This window comes from Ursus arctos, unplaced genomic scaffold, assembly GCF_023065955.2.
Source record: "Ursus arctos isolate Adak ecotype North America unplaced genomic scaffold, UrsArc2.0 scaffold_6, whole genome shotgun sequence".
In the NCBI taxonomy this organism is placed as follows: Eukaryota; Metazoa; Chordata; class Mammalia; order Carnivora; family Ursidae; genus Ursus; species Ursus arctos.
Window position 1 is genome coordinate 75,953,811 of NW_026623078.1, and position 14,324 is coordinate 75,968,134.

Genomic DNA, 14,324 nt, shown 5'->3' on the forward strand with positions numbered 1-14,324 from the left:
ATCTTGGGATTCAAATACAGTAAAAATTCCTGTTCAATGTATTGGTTAGAAGCATTATAAATAACCTGTAAGACATAACCAGATAGATTTCTAACCATACATTTCATGGAACTTGGATTTGGGAAGTCGTCTAATAAACACCGATGTCTTTGGTTCTGCATTTGCAATGTGGCAGAAGCCCACAGAGATATTCTACAGGGACCCCCTGAGTTTTGGAAATGGTGCTGCTTATTTTATATGCCCATATAGCATCATGTGCACTGGTTTCTTCTGCGAGGGACCATGACAATTAGGACTCAACACCAGTGCTGGTGGGACCCGAGGCTGCATTTTAAACTTAATTTATAGAAGTCAGCCCTGGTCTGTAAAGAAAAGGGAAGGGGGTGAGGGTGCCCTGTCACAAGGGCAGGAGGGTGAGGAGCTGGCTGATCAGGTGAAGAAAATGGCACCAATGAAGCTGAGGGAGGAGACAGAACTATCATCAGCCAAGTGGGGGAGACAGCCATTCAATAGAGAATTACAATAATAGTGCTTCAGGATGTTGTTACAGCTTTTCTTAATGGTTCTTGCTTAATTGGAACTTCTGCAATATCAACCATAAAGTAATTTTTAAGTTTCTCCTTGAATGCTCTTTTTTTTTTTTTTTTTTTTTTAGCACCCAGAATATATAGATAGCAATAGCTTTCAAAGAATGTGTTATTTAAGCCTCCATACAGGGTAAGGAAAGTGATGCCATTTCCACCCACACTGGCTTCTCTTGGGTTCCAAGAACGTGCTTTCTTGGGCTCGGGAGTGGGGACTCTCCTCTTCCCTCCGCGGGCACTGCTCCTCCCAAGCTTTATCGCTATCTGCTCAGAAAAGCCCTCCTTGGCCACACGAAGGTAGCTGCCCCTTCATTTTCTACCCCAGCATCCTGCTCCCTACTCTTCAAGCACTTAGCCCTGGGTCACTCCAAGCTCCAAGACTGCGGGGCCGCTAATTCATCCCTGCTTCTCTAACACGCAGCCCAGGGGCTGCTTGGAATCAATGAGATGTTTAATGAGTAAATTATACATTTTACACCAGAAAAAATGGAGGCTCCAAAGGCTTATGTAATGCATCCAAGGTCCTACGGCTTGTTCAGGGGTTTGAGCCCAGGACTCATGGGCTCCCAAGTTCGTCCTTTGACAATTCAGTGTTGTTTCCTATCTCTTGGAGAAAGGAAAATACTCTTTTGAGTGACAATGGGGACAAAGACGTGGAATCCAGCAGAGCCTCAGAATGCCATAAAGGCTGATCACAGAAACCTGTTAAACCCACAGCAAGGAAGGGGGTGCACCCCTGTGTGGGTTGCCTTTGCCTCCTGATGGACTTCCAATGCACCTGCTGAACCCCTTGCAGCCGAATGTTATCTTCAGGGCTCCGGATTGGACTGAAAAACAATAGTTCTTAGGATATGTCTGTGGATTCAAAAAATCCCAAGACAGGGAGACAGACATCAAATTCTTGGCTTCAGTGAAATGCCCCGGAGGTGCCAGAGGTGCTGTTAACCTCTGACGGGCGAAATGAAACTATGAGCACAGGTACCCGCACCTGGTTCATAAAGCACCTTGAGAAGGAAGGAAGTAGAGCAATGCCAAAAAATTCCAACACACCACGGTTTCAAATGGTATAGTCCGGGCTCCACAGAGCTTTCAATGCATCCGCTCCCTGAATTCTCAGGGAGAATTTTCTCAGATGAGTAAAGTTAGATGTCCTAACAAAGCCACACATGATAAACAGCCGGAAGGGCACTTAATTAGCAGGGCGCCTCGGAAGGCTGTCTGTGCTCCTGATGCCCGCCCCCCCTACTTTTACGATGTTCAGTCTACCAAGTGCCCTCTAGAGAGGCTCTCCCTGGTCCAGTCCCACTGGATGCTCAGCCCTTTGGAGTAAAACGCCAAACCTTTTTTAGTGGACATCTGTGTGATATTGTAGGAAAGTACTCTCAGTGTTGGCTGACTGAGAAAGTGACCATGAACTTAATGACTGTTAGGGTGTTAATCATAAGAGCATCTGCAAGCAATTGAAAAATTAAGATTTTAAAAAAGCAGCCTTCACATCAAAGACAAATTCAGGGATGCTTTGTAATCTCTTTCCTCCTTCTGGGAAACCCTTTCAGACTTCTCTACTCTAAGACCTCACAGTGATTCAGTGACATGATAAGGGGTTTCTTTCTCCAGAGAACTATTATTATTCAAGAAACTTTCAAAGACCTAACAACAAGTTGGCATCGGAGGAGAAGCCTATTCATGCACTAGAAAGAGCAGAGGCTTCAGGGTTTGAAAGCCGGTCCAGCTGTTTACAGACTGCATAACGCTAGGCATGGGATTTAATCTCCCTGACCCTTTGTTTGTTCTTCTAGACAAAGAAGTTTCACTCAAAAGTATTCATTGAACACAAACTGTATGTCAGGCAGTGTGCTAGGTCCTGGGAAATCCAAGGTAAGCAGTTTCCACTCCTCAGGATCTGCAGACTAGTGCAAAGTAAATACAGAGGCACCTGGCTTGTTGGGCTAGCTTGGCACATGGAGCGAAGGGCATGCTCTCAGTGATCTGTGAACGGTGGTCATTTTTCTCTTTTCAACCTGTTATCTGAACTGTAATGTGACACTGAGGTTAATAAATTCAGTAAGTAAGGGTTTTTGAGAAACAAAACTACTTTTGACATTAATTTTTCAGGATTACTATAATACAGTCATACTCCAACTATAATTCTTATATACTCTTTGATAATTTGTTTTAGATTTTTATTATATACTCTAATGCTTAAGGTAAAAAGGGCAAGCAAACAATTCTATAGAAATTTATTTATGATTGTTTAGTGGCTTGATATAAACTACTTTATCCTGAAGCTTTGAGGCTGGCTGAAATGTTTGCCAGAGCTTTCTTATTATTAATGTTTCGAAATTAAAACATTTTATACCTTGCTCAGAATACACTAGATGGACCATCAATGGAAGCCACTATCGATATTACCATAATAGCGAATTCAGAGATTCTCACTGAATCTGATCCCCATAGTGATGCATTACTTTGAATAGTAAACAACAACAAAAAAATGTAGGTCTTTCAATAGACACATGAAAAGCAATAATTTTGCAGATGGAATCTTGTAGGGCTGGCTGCCCACCCTGCAGGTGTGCAGAGAAATGCATTTCTTCCATGAACAGTGAAAGCTGGGGAGATGACTGGCCCCCAGAGCAGATCACTCATGAACGGTCAATCCAACAGACCATGCCTCATCAATCTACATGCACGCTCGACCCTCTCCTGAGTCACTTTGATAGGTGACACCGACCGGGGCCCTTCAAGCGGGACAAATTCCCATGTGGTAAGGGGCCCCAAACAAAGGCCCTAAATTTTGTGAAAACAAAGGTTCTTTTGTCCACTTTTCCAAAGATGACTCAATCCCATGTTTTCCTAGGAAACTGCTGGCCTTGATTTTCAACTGGATTCTGAGTAATCAACAGTGTTTGTAAGGTCAGGAAAAGTGGCTATTGAGACCTTTCAGTGGGAGCAGGGATGGGACTCTAAGTGATGTAACGGGCAGCAAAAAAGTATGGCCCAAAGCCAGTGACAAGTGGGGAACAGAATAACACAAACCAGCGGGAGGGAATCTGAAGTTAGGTGGAGGAGCCCATTTACTCCCGGGGCTGCTTTGGGGGCAGGAGAGGTGGACCCACGATTCCCAATGTTTGTAGCAGGAGAGCCTGCCCACTGACAGATTTCAGTCTTGCCAGGATAGCCAATGAGGTCATGCTAACAGCCATGACTCCTATTAACTGGATGCCCACACGCAGCCCACTTTCTCATTTAATCCTATCATTTTTATGAGATAAATACTTCTCAAGGTCACCTAGTAAATGACAAAGGTGGGATTCAGGCTCAAATCGGACAGATGCCACAGTCCTTTCTCACCACCACTGAACAATGTAGCTGATGTGATCCTGGTTGTTGATCAGAGCCTTAATAAAGCACTGATAGAGTTGGCTAGGCCACAGCTAGGTGTATGGCAAGGAGAAAAAAAGGAGGGTGGAAGGGAACTTATTTTTTATTTTTAGCAATGACTACCACTGACTCAACTCCATCCCCTCCATGATTTCCTCACACTGCACTGCCTCCCACCGCAGGTTCTTAAGAAAGGCAAGGGGATGGGACGTAACGAGGCCATAACTTGTCAAGACGCTTACTGAGGATGGTCATAGTCGGATGAATCTACGCGAAAAAGAGAGTAAAGAGAGGGAAGGTAGCTAATCTTTTGACTAAGAACTCCTGATCTACATCAAGCCGAATGGTCAGAAATTTTCACTGAAGTAGATTTAACCTGAAGAATATTCCCTGGGGGTGGAGGAGCTTCCCTGGGTCTTTTCTGGTTTTTGTCTCTGCTCACATACTAGATCCGACTCAGAGTCACACCACGTAGACCTGACTCAGCTAACGAAGTCAGACAACGAGACACGACTCTGGCTCAGGAAAGCTGTGACGAACAGGCACAGTCACAGCCGGGCGCCCGCTGACCTCGTGCTCCAGCTACAGCACACAGAGCTGCAGCGCCAACCCCTCCGCGACACCAGACACTCGAGGAGCGCCGTTCTAGCTGCTACAGGCTTTATGGCCTGAAGACCACCCCGGGTAACTCTGGAACCTGCCCAGAGACAGGTCAACCCTGCAGTTCCCCCAAGAGTCAGGATACTGACTCAGGAAAGGCCATACCGGTTTTTATCATAGAAGTGCAGGGCTGTCTGTGCTGTCCTTACGAATGAATCACCTCCCAGGATTCACACCCTACTTCGGGCCATCAAAGAATTCTAGCCTGCATGTACAGGCACGTGCTCCTCCCCCACACGGGCTCCTCAGCACTCCTGGTTTAGGGCTAACTATGTGTGTGATGGCCCAAGCTGGGATCCCACGCTGGGGAGAAACGGGGGTTGCAGGTGAGGGGGAGTTAATGTTCTAGAGTGTGTGGGAGTGTGTAAGAGCAGAGTTCCAACCTATACCAGATTCCCAGCTGTGCCATTTATTAGCTGTGTAACCTTTAAGTGAACTTCTCTGAGCCCCAGTTCCCTCATCTGAAAAGTGGAGGTGACGTCACCTTTAACTTAAGTTGCTGTGAGGATTACAATGCGTTAAGGTGCTCGTGAATGCCCGTCACATGGTGAGCATTCAACAGTGTGAGCCACCATGATGGTGATGGTGATGGTGGTGGTGATGACGATGGTGGTGGTGATGACGATGGTGGTGGTGGTGGTGATGACGGTGATGGTGGTAAGGGTGGTGGTGGTGGTGATGACGGTGATGGTGGTAAGGGTGGTGATGATGGTGAGGAGGCCTAGAAATAGAGACTGTTTCACGGTCTATCAAGTAGGAGCAACAGAAGCTACATAAAATAAGTTATGGTAATGTGCTCAGAACAATGAATGGCCCACGCATGGAGAATACTCAGTAAATGCTATCTATTCCTGTCCGTGTTTCTGATCTTGGATCATGTAGCTGGACTTCTTCTGATAAAGCTCCCCAGGTATTTTAATTGCCAACATAATGAGCAGAGTAGGTCCTGCTTGGTCAGCAAACACTGACCATTAAGCACTCATGGAGGTTTTAAGACTGAAATCCCAGCATTCACCAGGTGTGACGTGGGCACATTACCTTACCTCTGTTAGTAACAGCATCTATCTGGTGGGTTGTGGCAACAATTACATATGGTAATACATGGAAAGCACAGAAAGAGCTCACTTAGTGGTAACTAACATTCTTGTGACCGTCAGAACTGTTTCATGAGGTAACTGTGCATGGAATTAAATATGAGCAGGTCAAAGTTATTTCATTTTCCACATATCTGTGATGCCTAGTCCGGCACCTGGAGTAGAGTGGAAGCTTCACAAAACATGCCTAAATAAATGAGTAATTGTTAGCCTCAGTGATAAATACTAACTGATCTAAGTCTGCTTGCAGGATTTCCAGTATCAACATGGGTGGCTTGTCACAACTGGCATGATAGTTACAAAATCTCAGTTGGGCTGAGGGAAGCCGAGGCCCTCTAAGGATCACCCTGAGGGTTCTGCAGCGGACAAGGGACAGAGAACATGTAATTGCTCAAGTGCCATAAAGGCCAATAATTGTTAAGATGCATGGACTCTTCCAGCAGGAAGGTCTTGGCCACAGGTGTGTACTACCGTGTGTGTGTGTGTGTGTGTGTGTGTGTGTGTGTGTTGGGGGCGGACAAAAAGAAAGAAAGATGAACAGGACCTGGTAAATGCCCCTGGAGAGCATCCGGTCTAATAGGATGCTGGAGTTCTGCAGGAAGAGAGGCAGAATGGAAGGAGTGTATGGGGTAAGGTCAAACCCAAGTTTGAATTTCCAATTCTGCCCACTAGCCAAGTCATTGTGCTTCTCTGTATTTTAGTTTCTTCATCTGCAAAATGAAGGTCAGATTACCACATGGGTTATAGAAGGGATTAAGTGAAATAAATTTTTTGAAGTGTCTGGCAGGAAGAAGTGCTTATTAAGTGGTACTTCTTGCTCAACAGAGGGAAATCTAATCTCAACTGTGAATCATGAAAACCTGCCAATGTAATAAATGCTCATCCTTCACTTTTACCATTCTGTTAGTAATTAACTGCTTATCATAAGCTCAAAGACATCACTTGGCACAGGATACTGAAATTTACCCAAGCTTCTCTCCAAGCTGGGATTGCAGGGTTTAACTGCATGCCCCTTTCTAAAGACTCTTCCTACACTGAGCTGTTTCCAGTTCCGCTTGATACATTTTCCATTCTCATCTTTGCATCTTTAAGAATAAAAAGTAATTTCTTGTTAGTGTTAGAAGGGCAAAATTGTAATTACTTATTTTATGGTGCACGTTCTTGACTACCACCAAGACTGAACCTTTTCTGACAGTATACAAATTCTGCCAATACAGGACTTTAAGTTGAAAATCGGTGATTCAAAACATAAAAACTGTAGCTAGACTGTCAGTAGCAACTCTAAGTATGCAAGATGTATATGCATATATAACTGACAATAATCTGAAAAGAAAACAAAATATAAGTGTTAGTAGCTTACTCTGCTTTCCAGTGAAAGCCTTTATTCCTAAAGAAAGGGGAGTCACAATTGAGGAAATTTTATTATCTCACTGTTTTATTTATATACATTTTAACTCTTTACCATAAGGATGGATTTTCTGAGTGATTTAAATAGTAACACGCAAAAAACACTGATGCTGTCACATAGTATTTCATTTCCTAATTACTATTTCATGCAAAGAACACCCTCTGTCATCTTTATAATCAGAAAACTAGGTTTCTCAGAACCACCAAGAGTATTTCCAAAAAGGTAAGATTAGGAAATAAAAGAATCCCTGATTTGGTTTGAGAGAACAAACATGAGATATTCCGGAGGGGCAAGAGAACAAGAGGGGAACACCGCAGGAGAGGAGACCAACTCCTTCTGTAAAGGAGTATCCCACACTATCTGACCCAAATCCACACAGTACGCATGCCTGGGGGAAATTCCAGTGCTGGTTACATCACGTTTTGGCTTTCTAGTCCACGTGGCCAAAAGGCCTACCAGGCGCACCATGTTGTAAACGAGCAGACACACTTACCGTGGCGTGTGAGATGGTCAGAATCCCATTCTTGACGGCACACTTCCTCCTCTGCCACACTTTCCGGAGCCTACAGAGCAAGTCAAACACAACCCGATTTAGTAGCTGGTTCATTCTGTGACGTGCAACCATATTGTGCTATGTATGACAATCATTATAAAACAGTAACAACAGAACAACCGCAAACCAAAAAAACCACAAAACCAGAACATTTTATTTTATGATCCCAGGTGGAAGGTAGTTCAGACTAGTAGGCAAGGATGCTCATTACAGCTCTGTTTTTGATAGTGAAGCGGGAAACAACAGAAATCTAATAGCAGGAGAATGAATACATGCATTATAGTGACATTCATACCATAGACTATTATGTAGGAGTTTAAAAGAATCAAGTAACTATGTATGTGCTGACATATACTTCTAAAGCATACTGCTGATTGAAAAAAGCAAGATATTTTAAAATAATTCAGGTATAATTTGGTAATGTTAAAAAAACTCAAAGGATAGGGGCGCCTGGGTGGCACAGCGGTTAAGCGTCTGCCTTCGGCTCAGGGCGTGATCCCGGCGTTATGGGATCGAGCCCCACATCAGGCTCCTCCGCTATGAGCCTGCTTCTTTCTCTCCCACTCCCCCTGCTTGTGTTCCCTCTCTCGCTGGCTGTCTCTATCTCTGTCAAATAAATAAAATCTTAAAAAAAAAAAAACTCAAAGGATAAAACGGTGCTCTAAACTTTCTATGGAGATATAAATATAGGTACAAACATATAGAAGAGGGTCTGGAAACAAGCACAGTACACTGACAAAAGTACTCTTCTCTGGGAAGGAGGCCCAGACCGGTGGCAGGGGTGGTGCTGAAGATTCTTTAACCGTATCTGTGAATCTTCTATAAGAAGGCTGTACTAATCTATTGCTTCTGTAATTAACTCTAAAGAAATTAAGAAAGTAACTCAAGACGTCTGCCAGGCAAGAAGGGGTGGGGGTGGGGCTGCCTCAGGGTATAGAGAACGGAGCTCAGGGTCATGGATCAACATGTTTGGTAACTTGTACACCTCTCCTTTGGGAAGGCTGACGCTTCTCGGAAAAAGCCAAAGAGAACTCATTTCTACTTGGGAGGTCTTTTGGTGATGCTGTAGGTACAGGTGAGCCTCTGTGTGGTGGATCTGCACATGTGTGGGCAGGTACAAATGTACTAGTTAAGAGCACTTCAATGGAGAAACAGACACGTACAGGGAACAGTGATTCTCTGGCCTAGGAGAAGGCTTCTCGGGTACCTAGTTGTCATGGAAACAGACAACATCAGAGGAGGGGGCTGCAGCTTCTCTTGGGCATTTGAAATACTATCATCATGTGTCTCCTTTCCCCGCTTAAGTGGGTCCTGTAAGAAACCTGCCACAATATGAATTAAAAACCAACTCTGAACACAGATAATGTTGTCTCCTTGTGTACATATCTACTAGCAGCACAGTGTATTCCAAAGCATGCTTCACAGTGGGAAATCAGAATCTGATACCACCTGAGCAAAGGTCAACTGAACACACCACGCTCCAAATGCTAGTATCTTCAGGAGCTGATGCAGAACTACCGGTTGATGAAACACCCTCACATTACAGCTACATCACTGACTAGGGAAATGGCTGAGGAGAGAGGACACCTGTCCCATGATCGCACCTGCATTTGGTTAATGTAACCAGTGCTACGGTAGTTTTGCATCCCCTCTTAGCCTCATAAAAGCCTGCTGACACAGGTGAGCCATCCCCTGTACACATGAAGCCCAAACAGGTGACATCTTTCTCTACTGACAGTTTTAAGATAGCCACCAACCAACCACAAATCAGTCAACCTTTAGGAAATTGTCCCGACTCAGTTTATTCATTTTATTTAGTGAAATCGTTAGTCATTTGTTGTTGGTGGTTTTTTTTTTTTTTTCTGGTCATTAGTTTTTTTTCACATGTGTATTAAGGAAACACAAAACCAAACACAAAACTGTATTCTTTCGTATTAGTAATAGAGCCAAGGAAGGTAACACAAAAGCATTAACCTTCTGGTGAATAGAAATTGCTCACGTGGTGCCCCCAGGTAACCAGACAAAAGGGAGCAAAACCAAGTCCATCCCTTGTACAGCCCCATCTCTGTGAGTGTTCTGAGAGCTTTTGTTCCTGAGATGTCTATGGAACGGCCTGAACACCTGTACTTTCCCCTCTCTGTACTGAGGGCTTTAAGAATGCTTGCCTGAAAAGCTCCTGAATGGACATACCGAGGACTTTTACCAACTGTTCAGACAGTGCCAGAGACAACACCACTTACACCATCCCCGGGCCTCAGAATGCCAGAGAAGGAACTGTCTATTAGAAGGTGGTCTGGGGGAGCTAAACAAGTATCAGCTCTGATGCTCGGTCACTTGGGCTTCGATCCCAGCACCAGCACCCACTGGCCACGGGACTTTGTTCATGGTACTGACCTTCTGGAGTCTTGCCTGCCTAATCGGCATCGTGAAGACAATGATGCCTATCCTCTAGGGCTATTTTGAGAAAATATATGTAAAACCATTACTCCTTTGCCTCTCAATGAATGCCTTTGCGTTATAAAGCTTTCAAATTACTTAAACAAAATCTGAAGTGTTTTTCAAATTGTGTAACAATCCTTCAAGTAACAAAGAGTATTCCAGAACTAGGATAGGAAATTACTAAAGCAAATGATCCTTAGGAGAAAGTCATATGACACATCAGCAGTCATGGTTAGCAAGTGAATCTGTCTTCATGTAAAAACATTGCAATTCTTTCCTCTTCCACGGACGGCAATGACAGGCCAGTCTGGGTTATCATTATTCACTCTCTAGAGCCTGTGCAATTATGGGAGGCTGGACCCCTGGACTTCCAGCCTCGTTTGCAACAGTGCTTTCCTTATCTCTTCCCAACAGACCACAGGCAAGGTGAGGGTGAGCCCACCTCTCACGTACCTTTTACCTTCCGGCATCCAGCAGACTGCCTGACACTACGGGGCTTAATAAATGTATGTGGAATGAGTGCATGCATGAAGAATAGACCAGAAGAAGGGAGTCAGGTGTGTGAGTGTATGCCAGCTGATGCCTTGTGTATCCCAAGGGCAATCAACAGCAGCGATGCCCCCTTTGAAATATAAAGGGGAGATACCCCAGCATTAAGTCCTAAGATGCAGGAAGAATTTGGGCTTTCTTATTGGCTGTAGGATCTTAGCCAAATTACTTAATCTCTCTGGATAAGTTGCCTTATCTACAGAAGGTGTCAAATGAGAGGAATGAGGTCCCTGGCAGTGCCCAGCAGGCACACAGCACGTGCTCACAAGGTGACGCTTTCCCTGAACATTTTAGGGTTTGAACCAAACAATACCTATGCAAAGACTCTGTTGACTTTTGAACAGTTAGATATTAACCACTTCATTTAGAAACAGTCAATTCTAATGTCAAGAAGATCCTTGTGCCTTTAGGCAAGCAGTGTTAAAACTGCAGGATTAATAATTTATGTCCACTAGATACCACGCCCTTGGGGCTACAATCTGGTCACTGTGTCTGTTAAGAAGAGCCCAGTTTAAAACTGTGATTTGGGTAACTGGTGTGTCTTTTCTTCTTTTACTTTTTGCAAGACTTAATGGTCAACATTCACTGACTTTCTACAAAGAGCCAAGTGCTGTGCTCTGTGCTGGGATGCTGTTCTTTCTCTATGCCCATATCTACAAATCCTGGCTGCCCATTGTCTAGACTCTGAGCCCTTCTTCCCCCTCTACAGCTGTTCCCTTGATCCCTGTTCACCTCTGACCTGGCCTCCCACTTCTAGCCTTACATCTTACACAGCCGTTCTCAGCCTGGCAGCTAGAGAGCCTTTCGAATGAGTCCAATTATGGCACTCCTCTGCTTAAAAGCCTCCAATGACTCCCATCTCCACTCAGCGGCTTCCAAAGCTCCCCTTTTACCTTGTCTCCTATGACCCCCAGCTCCTCACTCTGTCTTAGCTATGCCTAGCTCCTGTGTGCATCACAACGGGAAGCATGTTCCTGGCCATCTCTACAGAGATCTGAAGGACAATCCCATGAGATCTCTGTAGAGATGATCCTCTCACTTCCTGCAAGTCTTTGCTCAAACATCTCCTCACCGAAGTCTTCCTTGACCACCCTCCATAACTGCAAGGATCACTCCTACACGCCCCAAGTCCCTTGCTCTGCTTTATCCTCTTCCATAGCACCTGTTACCTTCTGATCTCCCACATAGGTCCTTCTTTATTGTATGTCTCCCAACTTAGAATGTAAGCCCTATGAGGCTGAGGACTTCCTTATCTTTCGTGTTCGATGCTGTATTCCCAAGTGTCTCTAACAGTGCTGGACATACACTAGAAATTAAAGACATCCATTGGACGCATAAGTAGAATGATAAGCAAAACTGACAGAGATCAGAAATTTAGGACTGTAATTTATAGAAGTAATGGTTGCAATTTTAACAAATAAAAAAAGTCTATGTCTTAGATAAAGTCAAGGGGTGCATATCTACAAGGAATCAGAAAACAAGAAGCTTTCTGTTGAAAAGAAGGGCAGTACAGTAAAGCGAGTAATCAGGATTCTACTTCTGTACTTATTGTGAAGCAGAATCACTACTGGAGCAACGGAAATAAGCTGGTGTGGCAGCACCAGGGGAGCAGATGGCACAAGACGAGGCTGGAGACAGAGGCAGGGCTGAGACCCTGTGTGCACTGCAAGCCGGGGAATGACTTGATGTGCTTTATGTTTTCTAAGGCTAGTCTGAGTGCTGCGTAGAGATGCAACGGAGAAGGGGAGGGACACAGAGTGGTCAGTTAGCAGGCTACTCAAATATTCCAGGAGAGACAGCAGTGGCTCCTCCGAGGGCAGGGCAGCAGAGATGGCAAGAAATGTGTCATGCCCTGTTAGAAATGGAAGAGTTCGTCGTGACAGTGGCTGTGATGTAAGAGGAAGGAGAGGACTCGGGGTTGACTCCCAAGGTTAGGTTTGGGCGGCCAGGTGGGCACCCCAGCAGAGAAAAGGGCGGATGAATCAAAGCAGAGAGGTGGGCCAGCATGAAGTCCGCAAGCTACTTGCTTGCTTCACGTTCCACTCAGCACCTGCCTTCCTAAAATGGCATGCTACAAGTCCTCAGTGCCTTTTAGGGACCACAGGACGGTGACTACTTCCTGGAAAGACAGCAGGTTAAATCAGCTGAGGGAAACCAGTGGGCTCAAGGTCGGAAGCTAGTGCATTAGAAAATTCTGAAGTGTGCTTTCCTGGCCGGTAGGTGGGAAAAGCTCCCAGGCTGATAACACACAGGAAGTGCTAAACATGCGGGGACAGCGGGCGGGCCTTACACATACCCATCACTCTTCTTCAGCAGGTAGCCCTTCTTCTCACTGCCGTACTCCTTATTGCCCTGCAGCTGATGCATGCTGTATCCTCCTTGCCGGCTCTGGGAATCCTAGAAAGGAGAAGCCACAGATCAGACCGGTGCTGGACACACTTCTGGAGTCCTTGCCTCTATTCTGCAATTGAGCCTCTCTCCACAAGGCTGGGGCGAAGAGAATTATGGAACTTTAAGAGCCATCAGGTCCTTGCCTGTATTTCAGAGGAAACTGGGCAGGGAAACAATCGCCGGAGACACAGGCAAGTCTGAGGCTGGGGCCTGGTACAGAACTCCTGTTTCTAGCTGGAAACCCCAGCTCTGCTTCCAATACACTGCGGTGACAGCATCGTGGGACTGAACCAGGTGACACGGGAAGGCAGGAAAAACCCAAGTGCCTCACAAACGAAGTGCATGCAACCCGAAGGACTTCTTCCCTTAGGTACACCTTTTCTCCCGCCACATATTTTCCTAAAATACCCACAGTAAAAAGTATACCTTCTGAGTGAGGTACTGGGAATTATCAGAAATTCTTGGTTTGTAACCAACAGGGGCTCCGCAAAATAAGCTGTTAAGCATGCTTTTAATTAAAAAAGATGATTCTTTGGCTACGAAAAGTGTATGATGTGGCAAAAGGGTGACCAGGACCCACAGAACAAAACAGAAGCAAACCAGCCTGAGTTAACTTTCACACTCTGCTGATACTTCCCCGTCGTTTCTAAAGACTGCATGACCAGATACAGCCATCACACTTTGAAAATGAACGAAATAAACCAACACAGTGAACTGGAGAATGAGAACATGGGGTTTCGACACAGAAGTAGGACAATACATTCTCACAGAAAGTGTTGACTTACTCTCCTAGACTTCGATCAGGAAGGGCAAAAGCAACAGAGAAAAAAGGCAGAACATTTGAAAACATAGTTAATTTCATTGATAGTCATTGCTCATGATTTAAGCACTTCTTATAACATACAGAGAAAACACCACTGTAAAGATAATTAACACCAGAACACACGCCACCTTCAGAATCACATAAACTTCAGGGGACGGGACAATAAAACATCTTTGTATTTGTCAAGTTTTATTTGTCAAGGGTATTTAAGTGAAACCAGAAGAAAACCTGCATGGAAGAATATGAGGTACACATTTCAAGACAAAAATGGGTGACAAACTTCAAAGCGTGTGTTTAGGGAATCAACACCTCGCTGAAACCTAAATTACTTTAGAAAATCTAAAAAGAACCAAAAGTGGTAGGAGGATTCTTTTTTAGTTTTCCAGGCAAAAAGAACATAACAAAAATATCCAGTTTAGAAGCAATACTTGCAATGTGA

At 44.7% G+C, this 14,324-nt stretch overlaps 1 protein-coding gene across 5 annotated transcripts in view; it reads right to left on the reverse strand.

The window, feature by feature from the left end:
• Window positions 1-14,324, reverse strand: part of ASAP1 (ArfGAP with SH3 domain, ankyrin repeat and PH domain 1) — a 340,245-nt gene that overhangs the window by 64,668 nt on the left and 261,253 nt on the right. For all 5 annotated transcript variants that reach the window (XM_026495401.4, XM_026495402.4, XM_057307952.1 and 2 more), the window contains 2 exons: window positions 12,968-13,068; window positions 7,624-7,693 (listed from right to left, as the gene is read on the reverse strand). In XM_026495401.4, coding sequence (XP_026351186.1) covers window positions 7,624-7,693; window positions 12,968-13,068 — 171 coding nt within the window. The remainder of the gene's footprint in view (window positions 1-7,623; window positions 7,694-12,967; window positions 13,069-14,324) is intronic.